General features: G+C 40.7%; 1 protein-coding gene across 1 annotated transcript in view; it reads left to right on the top strand.

The window, feature by feature from the left end:
* Positions 1-7,299: 7,299 nt before the first annotated feature.
* LOC142760859 (transient receptor potential cation channel subfamily V member 6-like) overlaps positions 7,300-14,145 on the top strand; it is a 73,253-nt gene continuing 66,407 nt past the window's right edge. The window contains exons 1-2 of the mRNA XM_075864033.1: positions 7,300-7,409; positions 11,196-11,287. Of these exons, the coding sequence (XP_075720148.1) occupies positions 7,300-7,409; positions 11,196-11,287 (202 nt within the window). The remainder of the gene's footprint in view (positions 7,410-11,195; positions 11,288-14,145) is intronic.

The raw sequence follows: 14,145 nt of genomic DNA, 5'->3' as shown, positions 1-14,145 counted from the left end.
GAAGTTGGGGGGAACGACAAATTTGAATCTTTGCCCTGGGTGCAGGAGAACCTAGCTACGCCTCTGACATATGTAATACAAATGATTGGCCTCATTTAATTGTACATCACATGTACTGTATATATACCTCTACATATGTCCTGACTGAAATAAAAGCAAGTTCTCCGTGCATTTTACACATCTCCTGTTCTGGTTATACACAGCACACTACATTTGCCTCTTCATCCTTGAAGCTTTCAGAAATTCTTTGAATTTTTGCGGTAATCTTTGTAACTTCTGCTGGTACTATAATGTGATCAATACTTGACTCTCCAGACTACAGCAATACAATAGTATCTGTCCTGTACTTCAGCATGCATTTTTCATAAGCGTCCTCTTTTAAAGTGAAGGTCTACTAAGCTATGCAAATATTGTGATCTATGAGATTATAGTGGTAATGTAAACCTTCAACAGATACATTGTTCATTTATTTTTAGTCTGCACTCATTGTAAATGTACATTTGATAGCTAGATGCCTTCTGTGTAGAGAGAGCTGAAGAATTACACTTCCATAATCTGCATTTATTGCTGTTATATACCGTATGATATAGACTTTCAACACGTGATAGTGATTGCATTAAGGAATCGCACAATTAGAAGGCAATGTATGGCGCTGTTGTGCAGTTGGTGTAAAATTGTACGCAATGCAGATTTTATTATACACATTTAATGTTACATTATTTCAAGGCCACTCTGAATGAGATGTAATGGAATTGCATAGCTCAAAATGATAACATTGTATTTTTACATTCCAGGGAGCAATTAGCTGTTATTAGGGATAATGCTGCTCACAGGGCCAGGCTGTACAAAATAGATTTAGCTGTAAAATAAAAACTTCATTCCAAGGACTTCTAAATGGTGCTTGAATTGAAGAAATTATTTAAATCCATTTCCAAAGGCACTTAAATGTGCACATATAAAAACCCTCCTAAATAAGCCGCCATCTAAAGTTTAAGGTTAATTTAATTAGATCGAACATTCAATTAAAGAGACTATTTTTTCTGTTCATTTCAGCCGCTATCAGCTGTTCAGGTCTCCGAAATAGATACTTAATCCTGTAACAGTAGATTGTCTTTCATCTGCTTTCCAAATTGATAGTAGAGCAATAAGACAGAACATCTCCTCATGCGCTCTTACCTTTCTGACATGTCTCCTTCCTTTACTTTGTCTCTCTATGAGATATTCATTTGCAGAACTTCTTTGTCCTTTGTGCTCACCATAGTGGACTGACTACTGCCGGCATTGTGCAGTGACTGTGAGATGTTTAGGAAGACTTCATGGATCTAGTTTCTCCAGGGACAATATCTGTTACCTGGTAACATACGTCATTTCCGCTGCCCAGAGATCCATGTGTTTTTATATCAAAGACGTCATTCTAGCATTCTGCTAATACCTGAGTATTGCCACCTGTTATTGATACTAAAATATATATATATATATATATATATATATAAGATAAAATAAACACATTCATTATTAATTCTATTTCATGACCCTATAATACATTGTGTCTGTTGTACATACAAATCTACAATCAAAATTGAAGACCCTCTCATTCTCTTGTAGATATTTTCACACATTTCATAACAGCAAGAACAATGTATTAAAATTTGGTAGATAATATGGCTGCTGTGATATTTAGGAGATCAGCTCTCCTGTCAGTTATTATTGGAAACGGATCCTGGCACAGTGGAAAAGAAACCTCTTAGAGATCAGAGTCTCAGATCTTTCCATTTCCAGTATGGAATAATCTGGGTAGGCCAACTGCTATATCTGCAGGGTCTATCTAGTTTTAATGTTTTCAAATAGGAGGAGTCCATTGCACATTTCTGTTCTAAAAACACTGTTGCAGACTCAGCACCTCTATTTACAGTTCAAATATGGCCGTGTTTCGCAGTGTTTGTAAATCAATTCCGCTTTAGTAAAAAAAAAAATTAAGCAGGTACCCACAGAACTATGATCAGTCAGAATTTTCACAAAATTGCTCTCGCTATTATTGCTGTGCTGCTCCTACAGGTAACTGGTGCCACCACATGGATTCCTATTTCCTGTCCGGGTTGGTGGGAGCTGGCACCATCATGCTTCACATGGCTTTGCAACATCATTAAGAAGTTTGGGGGTATAGAGAACGGTCAGTACGTACTGTATCTACAAATTTTGGAGGTAGAAAAGAAGGATATGTATATATATTTATATATATATATATATATATATATAAATATATATATATATATTGTGACAACTTGGGGACCACTTAGCTCATGGGATCGCTATCTCCCCGGTGAGATGGTTGGCACACATAGAAAGTTCACTCCAAAAAGGTTTAAACCAGCCGCAGCTAGCTTTATTGTCTTCACAACAGCAATCAGTGGTACAACAATAAACATACAAAATAAACCCTAGGCCGTCCAGCCTCTAACTAACACATTCAGTGTCCCTCACTACGAGACACTGAGCCTTGTGCCCAGCACCTCAAAACCTTCAGTTTTACCTCACACGGTGGTGACTCTCACAGGCTAGCATGCCTGTCTTCCCCAGACTGAGAGCCCTGTGTGCACTGCACACACCTGATATAAAGAGCCGTCTCAGGTGGAGCCTAACTAAGCTCATCAGACAGCCCAAGCACCAGCAGAGAAAACCCTCTCTGCTGTACATGCTCCCTGGTTGCTTAAAACCTGAGTTTATGCACCGTCCAGTAGCTGTACTGCTACATATCCCCCCTTTGATAAAGGCCGTAGGACTGATCACATTTCAACCTCCCTCCAGGGTCAAAGCTCCTACGTTGGGACATAATCACACTTAGGGTCACCCCTACAGTAACAGACATTTGATAATCACCCCTGGGTGTATTAGACAGGTGCTCCTGCAACTCTTCTATGTTGGCATGCCTAGCATCCTCATCCCTTGTAGGCACTACTAGCTTTTGCTGATCACAGCCGTATTTACATGTGTGGTGCCCTACATTCATGGACCTTTCCGCATCCATGAAGTGGCTTTGTGTGTCACCCCTTGGTTTAGACACTGGCTCATAGTGTTCAGTAACACTCATCTCGTGAGTTTTGGTATACACCGTACCATCCAGCAAACCACTTTCAGACGCTATACTCCCCTCCATCTTGGAGTTTTTAATCTCAGCATTTAAATGCTCAGACTGTCCGTCCAGAGACAATTTTCCACCACACTCACCAGACCTCTCTGGGTTACTATTAGTAACAGTACGCACATCACATGTGACACTCTCGACTTTCTCAACTACGGCCTCAAGGGGCACACTTGAACTAATCCCCTCTTCTGTCTCGGCTGCTGTTTCTTTAACAGCCTGTTCACACAATGCATTAACCTGCTGAGGCTGTGTGACATACTCACGGGTTAAAGACACGTTAGGCACAATTTTTGACATTTCACTAGTGTCATCACATAAAAGCAGTGCATCAAATACATGTGCGTCATTTTTAGCAGGCATTTCCTGAATCACATTATCACTTGATATCATTACAACTGGGGCATTTTCCATTTTTGGCAGTGGAGCAGCACACCCTGCAGAGGACTCTTCCCTGTAATGCTTATCGGAGATATCGCCTTTCTCCCACAACTGCCAAAAATGAGGGAAGTCCCTTCCCAGCACAAACTCCTCATCAAGTTCCTCACATTTTCTAAGTCTGTGCTGCACAGTCCCAAAATCAGTTTCAAAGTCAATCAGAACGGTCTCACCCATCTCAGGATCGTTCTTCACGAACAGCAAAATGTCCGGATGCACCCTCGAGACCTCTTGGCGAAGATCCAGACTGACCCGTAGCGGAATCCCACCAACCAACCTTCACGTGTTTTTTCTTGTGCTCTCTCTGGCCTCCTGACCAGAGAACAATCAGGTGCACATCCATCCGCTTGATGGCATCTCCAACAGCGCTCCTTTTGCTGAACAACAGCCACATGCTGTCTGGGTTGGTTGCTCCTAGCAATGGTCCTCACAGCTTGTATCACAGATACGCATGCTCCGTGCTCTTCTCTGCGAACTGTCTGTAACACCTCCGGAGTACCCGGCATAAATGCAGCTGACGTTGAAAAGAATCCACTTGGCTTGGAAGGCTGTGCATCCCCGGACAGCACCCGTGCCCTTAGAGCCTCTCTATCTGCTTCCAACTGCGCCAGGACCCTTTGGTTATCCTCCCTCTGTTTGGCATTTGTTTCCTGCAGCTCTGCATTCAACTGCACCATTTGTTTGAGGAGTTCCTCCATAAGACCCATTGCAATGGAAAAACAGTCTCTTTAATTGGGCTTCTGGCCCTTTAAATTTCACTGCATACTTCTTGTGCCATTTTATTGCCCAAAGCAATTCTCCGCCATATGTGACAACTTGGGGACCACTTAGCTCATGGGATCGCCATCTCCCGGGTGAGATGGTTGGCACACATAGAAAGTTCACTCCAAAAAGGTTTAAACCAGCCGCAGCTAGCTTTATTGTCTTCACAACAGCAATCAGTGGTACAACAATAAACATACAAAATAAACCCTAGGCCGTCCAGCCTCTAACTAACACATTCAGTGTCCCTCACTACGAGACACTGAGCCTTGTGCCCAGCACCTCAAAACCTTCAGTTTTACCTCACACGGTGGTGACTCTCACAGGCTAGCATGCCTGTCTTCCCCAGACTGAGAGCCCTGTGTGGACTGCACACACCTGATATAAAGAGCCGTCTCAGGTGGAGCCTAACTAAGCTCATCAGACAGCCCAAGCACCAGCAGAGAAAACCCTCTCTGCTGTACATGCTCCCTGGTTGCTTAAAACCTGAGTTTCTGCACCGTCCAGTAGCTGCACTGCTACAATATATATATATATATATATATATATATATATATATATATATATATATATATATATATGTGTGTGTGTGTGATAAAGCAAAGTGCCACCTCGCTTTATAAAATACAATCCCATTATCTCTATTACATGTCCAGCCGCAATCCCCCAGATAAGAGCCAGCCTGCAACAGTGCCCTAATAAAAGAGGCTCTTCGCAACAGTTCAAGAGTGAGGAATAACTCTGTGACAGAAGCATGGCCTGGGGGCACCACACATGCCTCCTAGAACTATGCTGTGTACCCTCCGAGGTACATGGGTCACAAGTTGATACATTTGTTTCTATAGGATGCAGGAACATACAGTCTGCTGTCCAGATTAGTTCCAGTCTGCAGGACATTCAATGTGCTCATATCTGAGCTACAAACATCTATATGATGGCCTATCAAAGCTGAATTAGTGTTTTCAATTGGGAACAATAAAATAGCCCAGAAGTGGCAATCTGGTGGTAAAACAAAATGAGCCCCACCTTCTAAATATTTTAATTTTAGATATATTAGGCAAGGTTTTACATCCCATGATTGGCACTTTGGGAGGCTATCTAGTGGGTGCAACTACATCTGGTTCATTTTCAAGGTGCTACCATTTTAAGGGGTTGGCCACATTCTAAAGAATAGTTTTCTTATGTCATAAAATAAAACGTTATGCTACTTATTGATGTTATATATTGATGCTAGTGTTTTGTTCTACTTCCCCTGACAGATCTGTAATATGTTTAAGATGGGGGTCCATGTAAACCGTTGTGTTGGCAGTAAAGGAGTTGGTGGTGATAATATCAGACCATTGTGTCCATAGCATCCCCTGCAAGCGCATGTGCAGAGTAGAAACATCTACATGTCTATGCATTTGCAAGCAGCGGACGCTACGTACGCGCCACTCATGTGATACATCACATGACCACCACCTCCATTACTGTTGCTGCAATTGTTTATACGTGCCCACGTCTCACAACTCATTTTACAGATCAGATGAGAGAAGCAGAACTTAAAGAGGCTCTGTCACCACATTATAAGTGCCCTATCTCCTACATAAGGAGATCAGCGCTATAATGTAGGTGACAGTAATGCTTTTTATTTAATAAAACGATCTATTTTTACCACTTTAATAGCGTTTTTAGATTTATGCTAATGAGTTGCTTAATGCCCAACTGGGCGTATTTTTTACTTTAGACTAAGTGGGCGTTGTACAGAGGAGTGTATGACACTGACCAATCAGCATCATGCACTCCTCTCAATTCATTTACACAGCGCATAGGGATCCTGTTAGATCCTTATGTTCTGTCTTATACTAACACATTAACAATACTGAAGTGTTTAGACAGTGAATAGACATTCCACGGGATGTCTATTCACAATCTCTGCACTTCGTTACTGTTTCTATGGTAGTTACAGCCGAGGAAGCGTGATCTCGTTGTAACCTGTCATTTACCGCATAATCTCGCGAGATTACGTGTCCTCTGCTGTAACTACCACAGATAGAGTAACGAATTGCAGAGATTGTGAATAGATATTCCGGGGAATGTCTATTCACTGTCTAAACACTTCAGTATTGTTAATGTGTTAGTATAAGACAGCACATAATGATCTAACAGGATCCCTATGCGCTGTGTAAATGAATGGAGAGGAGTGCATGATGCTGATTGGTCAGCGTCATACACTCCCCTGTACAACGCCCACTTGGTTTAAAGTAAAAATACGCCCACTTGGGCATTAAGCAACTCATTAGCATAAACCTAAAAACGCTAATAAAGTGGTAAAAATATATGTTTTTTTTAAATAAAAAGCACTGCTGTCACCTACATTACAGCGCCAATCTCCTTATGTAGGAGATAGGGCACTTATAATGTGGTGACAGAGCCTCTTTAATAACACTGGCTATTGGTACAGTAAGTGTCATGACCTTTCATTTCGAGGCATACGACAGCTATCTATTTGTGTTATGCCACACTTACAAACCTAGTGGACACTAACTTTTAGCTGTGGCCATCACAATGTGTGTTTATATGGATCTAAAGAGCAATGACATCTAGTTACATCTAGTCTAAAGCCACATATGTGTGATGCAGTGCTGTGTTCCAGAAGCTTGACGCGATGAACAGGGGATGACAGACGTGTAGATTCTGAAGGCCTGGCGGCAGCCTGGTGTCGCTTGCCAATAGAGAACCTGTTCTATTATGAATCACTTTATTTTGATAATTGTTTTAAAGTCAGGCTGTTAAATACAGCATGCGAAACGTAAGTGATCTGAACGCAAGAGTCATTGTGAAAAATGCCAACTATACTGCACATCTGTTTACTGTACACACCCTGCAGGATATGTAGTTAGATAACACAACTAATCCCTTTGAACATGTTGACTCTTAAGTCAGAGGAGCGCAAATTTCTTTATAGGACAAACAGAGATATGAAAAGAGATCAATGTCGGAACATCTGGTCTGCAAAATCATTTGTCAATATGACTCCTGGAAAGAGTATAATAAATATACAGAACAGCCAGGACAACAGAAACAAATGGTAAGTCCTGTCCATACAATCATTGTTGTAATGTCTACCAACATGTATTATTAACAGCCTGGTATAGCAAGTTGTGGTGCAATGGTTATAGAAATTATGGGACAGTTTATTAAACAATATCCAGCGCCATATTTGTTTAACATTTGAACGTTATGTATTTCCCCTTTTCACAATTCACAATCAGTTTTCCGTTGTTGAGTGTGGCTAAAATGGCGCAGATATGTACCACATAGCAAGCAACATGTTATTTATTTAAAAGTGCTAACAGCGAGTACCAGGTAAAAGGTGGATATGTCATGTGAACGTTTTACTTATTCTCCACCAATTAAGTGTATTAGGTTTGTATGAAATGTTATAGCAAAATACGTGTCATACTTTCTAGAACATTTTATTGATAGTTTTATAGGTTATTGCAGCCCTATTGCAATGTTCTTTGTGCTATGTGCTATATCTCCATGAATTCTTTTTGAAGTGTATGCCAATGTATAGTACTTGACATGTATTTACATATGTCATAAATGTACCCCAATGTCCTAATTGTCTCCAGGCATAAATAAGATCCACTTTAACATAGAATTATTCTTTTTTCTTACTTTACAATTTACAATTTAACTCTAAATGTCACCACTAGGATGAGTATTTTGGATAAAACATTTGATATGGAAATTAAAAAAATCTATTTATAATTCCCAAAGGTGACTTAAGACATCTTAACAATTATATAGGGAAATGTTGTTAGGACAGGAGAAGGATTCTTGCTGTTGCATTTAGATCTCAGAAGATTCTGTAGACTGGATATGATTGTAGGCACCTCTCAGCTGTGAGAAATATTTGATCTGCAAAGTCGGGTCCACACACAGCGGAAAATAACTGCAACATGTGGGTTTCATTCCTCTACATTGAAAGGGGTGAGAATCTCAACCAGAAATTGATATACTGCAGATTTTAAAACCCACACGGCAGGTCAAATTCGATCTGCATGAGACTTGTTCAACCTTCATCCACATGTGTGGTGCTGTAATCTGCTGTAAACTGAGCTTTTAATGAGATACTCTTTCCTATCTCAGTCCCTAAACACTGATCACCTACACACATAAATCCCGATGGACACATCCCATGGATTTTATGTACTGTATGTACACAAAAATCCCCTCCCGTTCCCATGCAGTTGTGGTCCCCAAGATCAGCATAGAGGGATTAAACTGTAACAGACACTATACTATGAAATTAGAACATGTTCATCTAATGGTATATTAATATCTCTCTAGAGTGCCCCTTTAAGTAAATTGTACAATCACATATTTTGCTGATACACTGTGATTGTGTATTGTGTCCACATGAAAAACAATGTAGTACATGACATTTTGTAAAAACCTTGACCTTCCACAGAACATCAGACGTACACTTGAGGTCATGTATTAAAAGTAGTTCATGTAAAAATACTGATGTTTCCTATTGTTGGAAGGTGAAGGCTAGAAAATGTCACAAAGCATAGGGAATACTACTTCTGTTTTCTCAAAAACCTCAATATACTGACTGCTCTTCTTGGTAAAATATGTTACATTCAGTGGGGGAGTTGGATCTATGAAGATGATCTTAATTGAGGCCCTTGAGGTGCTCTTTTTTCTGTGCCATATCTAGGTGGACTTATCCATTTCTTCTCACCATGTCTATAGGTATGTTCTATTATTTTTTCTTGGTGGTATATTCCTTCCCCTATTGATATTTCTACATTCAGGGTTGTATACATTATATACTCACCCTGTATGTTTACTTACCTATAGCTATATTGTTGTCTGGGCTGTGAATTCATGCTGTTGATTACAGCTGCATATGTCCTTTACATTACATGGTGTCTATGTGGACATGGTATAATTTGTCCCTAGATGGGTTGTTCTGTTTACCCTTGGGTATAATTACATCTATACCTCTCTGATGCTGTTCTTGGAATCTGACTTATTTTAATATTGATATTATTTCTGATATCACGTATTGTTATCTATTATGTACCAATAAAGATTTATATATTTTATAAAGATACGTGTCAGCTATATATTCATTGATATAATATTGGGTGCTATGTTCCCTATGTTTTTTGGTTGTTCTGCATATAGTGGGGACTCCCAGTTTTTTCTGTTTTGAGGTTGTCTTTTGGGTTTACTGCCTCTACAGGGGACCAGAAGTGGCTGAAATTATATAAACCCTATTACAGATTATGTGGGAACTGCATAGATAGGAACTGCCTTATGTTATGTATAAAAATAGGGGTTTTAACTATAGGGGGTGCAAAGGTTGCAATCGCCACTACGGCCTAGGGCCTAAAGGTGCCCAGCAGTCATGCTGCCACATTAGGGAATGCCAGTGTTTATTATCTCTGTGCTGTGTTATCACTCTGTTCATTATTTCTATACTTTGACATAACTGTGTGCGTATTCCTTTTGTTATGAAGATGTGTTTAATCACTGTGGTTTCATTATTCTGTGTTTATAATCTCTATACTGTGACATCTCTGCATTTTCATTGTATTATAATGCTGTGTTTATTTTCGCTGTTCTGTGATATCACTGCGTGCATTATTCCTATACTGTGACATAACTATGTGCATATTCCTTTTAATCTAATGCTGTGTTTAATCACTATGGTCCTTAGCCTTTAGCTGTGACATCACTATGTTCATTATCCCTATTCTATGACATTGCAGATTCATTATTTGCACACTGTGACATCAGTTTGCATATGATCCATATTCCTTAAACTTGTGTTATCACTGTCTATTATTCCTGTGTTGTTACATCACTGTTTTTATTGTTTCAGATATGTGCAGATACATCACTGTTTATTAATTCTGTACTGTGACATCACTCTAATTGGGACTCTAAACTGTGAATTCCCAGTGTTTATTATCCCTTTAATGTGACATCACTGTGCTTATTATCCCAGTGGTAGAATATTATTGTGAGCATCATCCATGTTTTGTAACATAACTGTAAGAATTATTCCTGTGTAATGACATCACTGTTTATATTATGGTATCTCCATATTGTCACATCACCTGTACTGTGACTTCAGTGTGTTTATTATCCCTGAGGTGGGATTTCATTATGTGCATTATCCTGGTTCTGTAACATAACAGTAAGAATTATTCCTGTTCAGTGACATCACTCTATGCATTATCCTGGTTCTGTGACTTCCTGCGCAGTGACATCACTCTATGCATTATCCTGGTTCTGTGACTTCCTGTGCAGTGACATCACTCTATGCATTATCCTGGTTCTATGACTTCCTGTGCAGTGACCATCACTCTATGAATTTTCAGGGGCCTAAGTATATGAGATGCAGAGGTTGCAATCACACCTCTGTGGTGGCCCAATGGTTCCTTTAGAGATACCAGTACTATGAATTGCATGTAAAGTTAGGAACATTGTCAGAGATTGTAGCCCATGAACTACAATATGAGAGACTTTTGTCTAAAAATCCCTTTCTGTCCTATAATTGACTCCAGACTTTAGGCTGCTGGCAAATTTAGAGAGTAATGGTTAGTTTGGAGTGGCCAGTTTGTTTAATTAAAATATTCCCACTGCTAAAGAAAATTATTCTGATGATGACACTGTATGGGGGATTGCTATTTAAGGAATTCCAGACACAATTTATTTGTGTATACTCATTACTCACCATCTAACACATAGTACTGATTCCTCCCCTCAAAATTCTAGATTACATTGTACTTAGCAATACAACTAGAATATAAGATCAGTTTTAACGTTTCCTCTAATTTCATATTGACAGGAAGAGCAATCTTTTTTTCAAGGCAGTAAAGGAAAATAATGTCAAACTTCTGAAAAGGCTAATTGGAGAGAAGGCTGATCCATTTCTGAAAGGTATGTTGGAAACTTGAGATTGTGGTGTGTCTTAAAGGGGTTTTCCCATGAGGGACATTTATGACATATCCACAGGATATGTCATAAATTTAAGATAAATGTGGGTCCCACCTCTAAACCCAATAAACCCTGTTCTAGCTTTTTGTGCTCACGCTGACTCCCGGCCACTACCTGATCACATGGTTGGGAGTTACGGAAACAGCGTAACTCACTCAGCTATGCTGTTTCCACAACTCCCATAGTAGTCAATGGCAGTTACGGAAGCAGCGTAGCATGCGAGCTACGCTGTTCCCATAACTACCATTCAGTTCTATAGGGCTTACGGAAACAGCGCGGCTCAGCGAGTTACACTATTTCCGTAACTCCCGACCATGTGATCAGGTAGTGGCCGGGAGTCAGCGTGAGCACAAAAAGCTAGAACAGGGTTTAGAGGTGGGACCCGCATCTTTTGTTTTCTCCTTCATGATCGGAAATCAACCTGAACACAAAGAGGTAGAATGGGGTTTAGGGGCCCCGTTTTAGAGATGCAGGTCCCAGAGGTGGGATCCACCTCTATCTGACATTTATGACATATCCTGTGGACCGAACACACTGCAGGGAGCCGGGCTCCTAGCATCATAGTTATGTACGATGCTAGGAGTCCCTGCCTCTCTGCAGGACAACTGTTCCGTACTGTAATCATGTTTTCAGTACGGGACAGTAGTTCCACGGAGAGGCAGGGACTCCTAGCATCGTACATAACTATGATGCTGGGAGCCCGGCTCCCTGCAGTGTGTTCGGTCCGGGACTTGCGGCCGAAATACGTTCCGTCCATTACGGACGTAATGTGCTCGTGTGAATCCAGCCTAAGAATGATTCTCCACATGGATAATTATTCTGGTCATTGCAGAAATCTTTTTATATTTTCTCTTTTAAAAACCTGCGCTCCCATAGTGAAAAGTATCAAATTGCTTGTCCGGATGGAATGGGGGGAACTGACCCATGTACAGCCAGCTTGTAAAGGGTCAATTTGTATGGAAAGTCTTGCAGCACAGAGAGGTGTCATCACAAATGTCTTTCATTATTATAGTAATTATTGCATAAAAATTTCAAACAATCCTAGTGGCTAGTATACAGATAATGTCGCCACTGCCTGGTATTTCACCGGCAGGCATATTGCTGGTATCTCAAGACCCACACAGCCGCATAAAGGCTGCAGGCTTCCCCTTCTGAATTGTGCAAGAGTCGGGGAAAACTGAGCAGCTACCTTATACATCTCAAGTGATCGGCTGTGTTGCTAGTGATCTATAGTAGCAGCAGTATCCCTTTTTACAGTGCTATGAAAAAGTATTTGCCCCTCACCCAATTTTCTCTAATTTATTACATTGAAATGCTTCAGATCAATCAAATAAGCTTTAAAAAAAAGTGTAAGAGAATAAAATGCAGCTTTTAAATAGACAGTCTATTTATTGAGGATAAGGAATTATTTAAAATCTTTACCACCCATCTGAAAAAGTAATTGCACCCTAAACCTAATAACTTGTTGCGCCACCCTTGGCAGTAACAACGGCAATCAAACTTTTGCGATAACTTGCACTGTGTTTTACATCACTGTGGTGGAATTTTGGCCCCGTCTTTGCAGAATTATTTTAATTTGGCTACATAGGGGGGGGGGGGGGGGGGTTATTGAGCATGAACAGCCTGTTTGAGGTCTTGCCACAGCATCTTAATGGAATTCAAGTCGGAAATAAGTCTTGGCCACTCCAAATCTTTAATTTTGCTTCTTTTGAGTCATTCAGAGACGACCTTGCTTGTGTGCTTCGACTTACCGTCCTGCTGCATAACAAAATAAACTTGAGTTTTAGATCACAAACTGACGAGCGAGCATTCTTCTTTTGTGTTCTTTTTGGTCAGCAGTGGTTTGTGCCTTGCTACTCTCCAATGGATGCCATTTTTGCCCAGTTTCTAGCTAAGGTGATTGAGGCCTACAGTTCTTTAGATGTTCGTCTGGGTTTTTGTGTGACCTCCTGGATGAGTCGTCAATGCGCTCTTGGTGAAATTTCAGTAAGCCGGCTACTCCTGTATGGTTCACCAAGTTTTCATTATTTGTGGATAATGGCTCTCCCTGTGGTTCGCTGGAATCCCAGAGCTTTAGCAATGACTTTGTAACCGTTTCCAAACTGGTAGATGGCAATGACATTGTTCGGCATCCTTATTTGAATCTTGTTAGTATGTGGCATGTGCTGCTTTTTGAAACCTCTATTTAAGGCCTCATGCACACTTCAGTTTTTTCCTTCAGGGTGCTATCCGTTTTTGTCACTGATAGCACCCTGAACCCATTCATTTCAATGGGGCCAGGCACACTTCAGTTTTTTTGACGGTCCGTTGCTCCTTTCCGATCCAAAGTAGAGCATGTCCTATTTTGGTCCGTGACCGTGAGGCCCATGCAAGTCAATGGGGCCGTCAAAAAATCTGAAGGCACACGGAAGGCATCCGTGTGCCGTCCGTGTGTGACGGAGCCGTTGCCTAGCAACCGCCGGGCGGGCAGAAAAACATTAGAAAAATATTACACTAATCGGCAGCCACTTGATAGAGAAAAGAGGCTGCTGATTAAAAATAAAATAAAAAGCATTTCATACGTACCCGGTCGTTGTCTTGGTGACGAGTCCCTCTTCTTCCTCCAGTCCGACCTTCTTTTGTGACGCGGCAGCCTGTGATTGGCTGCAGAGGCTGTGGCAGCCTGTGATTGGCTGCAGAGGCCGCGGCTGCCTGTAATTGGCTGCAGCGGTGACATGGATTGAACGTCATCGCTGGAGGCCGGACAGGAGGAATGTAAGTATGAACTCTTTTTTTTTATTACATTAAAATTGTATTTTCCG

This window comes from Rhinoderma darwinii, chromosome 4 (assembly GCF_050947455.1).
Source record: "Rhinoderma darwinii isolate aRhiDar2 chromosome 4, aRhiDar2.hap1, whole genome shotgun sequence".
NCBI classification, from domain to species: Eukaryota; Metazoa; Chordata; class Amphibia; order Anura; family Rhinodermatidae; genus Rhinoderma; species Rhinoderma darwinii.
The sequence above is the reverse complement of the archived record's forward strand: the minus strand, read 5'-3'. Positions and strand labels throughout refer to the sequence as shown.